At 37.2% G+C, this 6,172-nt stretch overlaps 1 protein-coding gene across 9 annotated transcripts in view; it reads left to right on the top strand.

Annotated features, from left to right (window-relative positions):
• The window catches only part of f (espin protein forked), a 395,866-nt gene extending 391,038 nt beyond the window's left edge, over nucleotides 1-4,828 (top strand). For 7 of the 9 annotated variants that reach the window (XM_070140332.1, XM_070140335.1, XM_070140333.1 and 4 more), the window contains 3 exons: nucleotides 18-196; nucleotides 520-710; nucleotides 3,796-4,828. In XM_070140332.1, coding sequence (XP_069996433.1) covers nucleotides 18-196; nucleotides 520-710; nucleotides 3,796-4,123 — 698 coding nt within the window. In that variant the 3' untranslated portion in view covers nucleotides 4,124-4,828. Of the gene's footprint in view, nucleotides 1-17; nucleotides 197-519; nucleotides 711-2,509; nucleotides 2,583-3,795 lie in introns of all 9 variants that reach the window. The other 2 variants (XM_070140334.1, XM_070140330.1) reach the window with 2 other exon arrangements.
• Nucleotides 4,829-6,172: the final 1,344 nt, after the last annotated feature.

Below are 6,172 nucleotides of genomic sequence, written 5' to 3'. Positions count from 1 at the left end.
TCCCATTCCCCAAGCAGCTCCCGAGCCGGCCTTCACCTCTGCTAAGGATGACGTCATCGCCGAGCTGAAGATGGGCGTCGACATCTCGGGAATCAAGAAGATGAAGTCGGAGCGAGCCAAGGAGGAGGAGAGGAACGGAGTCATGGAGAAGGAGGAGCTCAAGCGGCAGTTCTCTGCTGTTAATTTCGTTGATCAGGTTGGCATTGCTGATGGTCTTAAGTAATTGCAATGTCCCTTGTGATTATATATATATGAAAGATATTATGCAATCATTGTTATCAGTGTGTGATTGAATGAGTGAGCGCATGTGTGGTATGATTGGAGTTTTTGATAGTGAGTTAATTAGTATACGAGGGAGAGAGAGAGAGAGAGAGAGAGAGAGAAAGAAAGAAAGAAAGAAAGAAAGAAAGAAAGAAAGAAAGAAAGAAAGAAAGAAAGAAAGAAAGAAAGAAAGAAAGAAAGAAAGAGAAAGAAAGAAAGAAAGAAAAACCAAACAAGCCTAACCAGACCCCTCCCCAGGTCCCGGACGTGGACAACGCCGGCAACCGCATTCCCGAGTGGAAGAGGCAGATGCTGGCCCGAAAGGCGGCCGAGCGGGCCAAGAAGGAGGCGGAGGAGCAACGTATGCAGGAGGCCGAGGAGAAGCGGCTACAGGCCATCCCGCTGTGGAAGAGGCAGCTGCTCATGAGGCGTGAGGATGAGAGCAAGCGGTAGGATGGAGTATTTTTTTTTTTTTAATGAGAAGAATGAGGGTTAGGGTGGTCATGATGATGGTGATTATGGTCATTGCATTAATTATAGTCATTAGTGCTGATAGGTACCGTCGGGAACTTGATGTGTCAAATTAACCAGCACTTGCATGTCATTTTGTGGGTCATGGTTACAAAGATAACGAGAATAAAATCATTCTGTACATATATATCAAAGTAACTGCATTAGCCATTTCGTGTTTTCGATTCAAAGGGCAAAAGTAAGTCAAGTTTAAAGTATCGATTCATATTACTTCTGCTAATGATTGCTTAGCCTTAATCATAGGTTCTATTGCTTGTCATTTCTTAACTGCAACTGCATGTTCCAGAAAGTTTAAGAAAGTATAGAAGTTAGTCGCCTTGCTAGAAATTTTGTGCATGCTTAAGAGAATATGGGAATGGGTGCTGGTGTGTGTTAACTTTTTATTTCTGATATGATTTCCTTTGATTTTTACTGTCATCATCATCGCTGTTATTATTATTATCATTATTATTATTATCATTATTATTATAATTATTATTATTATTACTATTACATTGCTGTCATTTAACTTTTATTTGTGATATAATTTCCATTTATTTATTATCATTTTCATTATTATTATCATCATCATCATCATCATCATCATCATCATCATCATCATTATCATCATTATTATTTTCATTATTATTATTATTATGATTATCATTATCATCATCATTATTATTATCATTATTATTATTATTATGATTATCATTATCATCATCATCATTACCATTATCATTATCATTATCTGGATATCGTTAATGGTATGAATAGTAATGATGATATTCAACGTTCTTATCATTTGCCTTTTTCTCTGTATGAGCCAACAGACAGAACCTTCATTGTATCAAATATCGTCTTTTACTCTCCCTTCAAAATTTTATTGATATCAAACTCACCAAACAGATTGCACACATCTTCCCTTCGGCCAGCCAATGCATGTGACCCAGTCTGACCTGCTATTTGACATTTCTTTCGACATTTTGACCTTATATCCAGGACTTTTTTGACCCGGTATAAGTTCTAGACGTAGAATATTGCATGTGTCCTTGCAATTAATGATTAGTTATTGCGAATATCCTTGCCGTTTTGACCAGCACATAATGGCTTGTATTACCCTTACTGATTTTTGCATGGCATGTTGAGAACAAATGATTACTTGTTTGTTTTTTTTGTTTTAGTTTGGATTAATGATTATGCTGCGGATAAAGATGTGTTTGATTGTTGCATTTTCACGATGCTTTAAAAGAATGGCAGCTTCAGAATGTCAAATTGATATCAGCTTTGCATGAAATTATATTTTTTGAATATATTTACCTAATATCATAAAGCCAGAATTGTTTGAGCATGAATAAAACTAACTGGCATTGATTTCCCGCATCCACTTTGTTTTAATTCTATTAATTGTCCAAATGATGTTTGTTTATTATATATGTGCAACATGATATTTTAGTCATTTAGTTATATGTCAATTATGAGGAAAAAATATTAACCCTTATTTTGTTACTGAATTGCGATAATTATCAATCATAATTTTCTGAATCATCAATACTAATTAAAATAGAACATATGTATTAAGAATAGTCATTCACATCAACATGACAGAGAGTAGTATAATTTTCTAAGCCCAGTAAAGGTGATAATAATAGCCTGTCTGTGTTTTGACCTTACTCTGTAGTTGTCTGACCTTACCTTGTAGTTGTTTGACCTTGTGGAACCCCGTTGGTTATTTCAGCGATCGACCAATCACAGCACGCACCCAGTCACCCGTCCGCATCGCTCTACACGTCAGACACTAAGAATATAGAGTGAGTGACGGCTGTTTGGTGGAGAACAGACGCTATTTTTTATTTCATTGGCGTGGAGATTTTTTTTTTTTGTGAGGGATACATGTGGCTAGCGAGTGATTTGTTTTATAACTAAGTAAATGATACACAGACACACGCACACGCACACGCACACGCACACGCACACGCACACGCACACGCACACGCACACGCACACGCACACGCACACGCACACGCACACGCACACGCACACGCACACGCACACGCACACGCACACGCACACGCACACGCACACACACACACACACACACACACACACACACACACACACACACACACACACACACACACACACACACACACACACACACACACACACACACACACACACACACACACACACACACACACACACACAAAACTTTGCTAGCTCATCCTACTTTACTTAAAAAATAATAAAACTAGGAAAAAATCTACTGACAGCTGCATGCTTAAATTAGAATAAAAGTTAGATCAATCCAATAGTATATTAAGAGTGATAAAAGAAAGAATAAAAAATAATGTTTGCATGGCAGTTAAGAGCATTTTTTCCTTCCCAACCGAAATTCACTCTTATTAGCAAACACGAAGGATTTTGACCTGTGGAAATACGAATTGCATGGTTTAGACTGTGTATGACCTTTGACCTGATCTTCATGAAACAGACAATAGACTAGACCGCAATAGTGGACTGTTTTTATGACTGCTTTTTCAGACTGGCCTGGACGAGAGCACCCACTCAAAGGTAGACCAAACACAGTGACAGTCTGTTACAGAACTCGAACTCCTCACCTGGTCTTCCTTTTGTAGTTGTGGACTGCGTACTTGTAGTTGTAGTAATATTTTCTTAGGTAGATTTGCTCTGTGATAGAAAGTTTTCGTGTTTTGTCGTAGATGGAGTTTTCCTTTTCATGACAGAATTGAGTACTTGAGTATATATATATATATTTTTTTTTTTAGTTAGACGAGATGGCTGTTGTAATGTAATAGATTCAGCGTTTTTTTTTTCTTTTGAACACTGGAAATCTCCTTATTTTTTTAAAGAATTGATCTAAGAAACTTAGAGGCAAGAGAACCCCTCCCTAACCCCCCCATCCCTCATACCCCCCCCTCGCCCCAAAAAAAGAGAGAGAGAGAGAGAGAAGGAGAAAGAGAAAGAAAACGACACTAATTTCCCACCCCTCGTTCGCCACAGAGGCAACCTGTACACCCCGAAGGTCGAGGAAGTGAAGAAGATTCGAGTGGCCACCTCGCCCCTGGACCTCTCCCGCGTGTCCAAGAAGGAGGCGGAGATGGAGAACACTCAGCCCCAGTACTCTCCACGCAGCAGCAGCGGAGAATCACTGGACTCCCCGCGGAGCAATGGAGAGTCAGCGGACGCGTCCAACACCATAACTTTAGTCACACCTGCCGTAGTCACTAAGATAATTAGTCCTTGTCATGTAGAAGACGATGACGAACCGCAGATTCCTTGGCGGACGAACCTAAGGAAAACCAATAGTAAATTGAGCTTGCTAGACTAGTCTAGATGTTGCTCGTGTAAACTTAGTGTTCTTTTTTGCATCTTGATTTTAAGAAGTATTGCCATTACACTCTATTAACCATAATTTGCAATGTGTAGGATCGTAACACATTCGGAAATGGTATTTTATTATATATATATATATATATATATATATATATATATATATATATATATATATATATATATATATATATATATGCTTATATATATATAAGCATATAAAGATTTTAATTTCACGCCAATTCTAGGCTGATGCATTTATGTAGTGAATATTTTATTGCTCTTTATTATCTCTCGTTATTTTACTTCATATTTTCCTTTATTCTGTTTTAAGTAGCTTGTCTTTACCTGTTTCCTGATCATTAAGCTTATGATTTTCAAGTATGTAAAGAAAGTGTATCTATGTAAATAAAACAAAGCGTAATGTATTCAGTGTAAATATAATGTATATGTAATGCATGTCTAACATATCTGCAATAGTGATATGATACTAACAATGCAGGTTGATAAGCTGTGCCATTTATGCAGTAAATGGTAGATTAAATTATATCTGAGCACGAAATACCGAATTCGTAATATAGTGGACTTGCTTCTATTGAAGTTATCACGTTCACACTGTTGGAAAGAGTCAGTCAACAGGGTTTAGTAACATGTAGTAATGTGTAACACGTTGGAGCTTCAAATAAAGCCTTTATCGAAAGAATTGACGTTTTCTTGCTACTCATTTTTTTTTTGGTTTCTGAGGATATGGATATGCATGTCACTCATTTCCAGTGTGTGTGTGTGTGTGTGTGTGTGTGCGTGTGTGTGTGTGTGTGTGTGTGTGTGTGTGTGTGTGTGTGCGCGCGCGCGCGCGCGTTTTGAAGAAGAAAAGAAGCAGACAAGAAAAAGGATACTGGAAAAAAATGCTACTTTTGACCGGGACTCTCACTTCGTTTCTAAATTTTAATCCCATCTTGCCTACAAAGACACTTACATATACCGAAACAACCATGTTAAAGGAATAAAGGGATGGTCAAGACAGGCAAATAATCAATCTTACCCTTGTCCAGGACTGTGAGAACTGACAGTAACCTACTTCTGACTGGATACGAGGATTCCAAGAGTAAACAAGGAAAGTTCCTCCATGTTCCACGTCTCTTTCAGATTTAATATTTATTCTGAGTGGTCTGATTAAGGTCACATCTATTACCCAGAAAAAAAGGAATATGGTAATTGGGGGAAATCGATATGAGAAAAGGAAAAAGAATATACTGAACAAGATATCAAAGAGCAACGTGAAAAAAAATTACCTTTGAATCTTTTCTAGTGTTAAGGTTTGTTTCACTGTGTCGGTACAATACGTAAATATATACGTATGCGTATGTGTGAACGTTGGCGATTATCGTTACTGTTAGCAATATAAACACTTGTAGAAAAGGTATGAATGAGACTGGATATCTTCACAATACAAGAGATGTATTTGACCGGTTTCGATTACGTCTTCAAATACATCTCTTGTATTGTAAAGATATCCAGTCTCATTCATATCTTTTCTACATTTGCCAATATGGGTACGTTTCAAAATAAACACATTCCTGAATACACAGTGTGAGTATTTATAGAACTCAGAATGCACATTTATGCAAACAGACTTCATCAGCAGCCCTCTCTTAAAATAATTTTATTTGTGCTAATTATAGAAAACTGTTTGGGAGTTCTTCCTGTACTTATTTGTAATTCTGTGTTCTCTCTTACAACACTTCTCTTAAATTAGAAGTAATTAAAAGAATTTAGAAAATTAAACCAGAAAAAAAACAGAAAAAATGACATTCAATTTGGGTATTTGGCTAAGAAATTGACAGTATAGGCTTACATATATAGAGCCAATATAATTCGCTTTGCCTCACTCACAAATCACTGATCGCATCCGCTGACATAGTACAGTCGTTACAAAAGTAAAATAAAAAAAAATAGAAGGAAAAGGGTTAACAGTGTGATTTCCTGGCAAACTGGGATGTGAAATTTCCGTAGACTTAATCGTCGTTGTTTTCTCCACATATACAGA

The sequence above is a fragment of the Penaeus vannamei genome, chromosome 26 (assembly GCF_042767895.1).
Source record: "Penaeus vannamei isolate JL-2024 chromosome 26, ASM4276789v1, whole genome shotgun sequence".
Taxonomy (NCBI): Eukaryota; Metazoa; Arthropoda; class Malacostraca; order Decapoda; family Penaeidae; genus Penaeus; species Penaeus vannamei.
The sequence above is the reverse complement of the archived record's forward strand: the minus strand, read 5'-3'. Positions and strand labels throughout refer to the sequence as shown.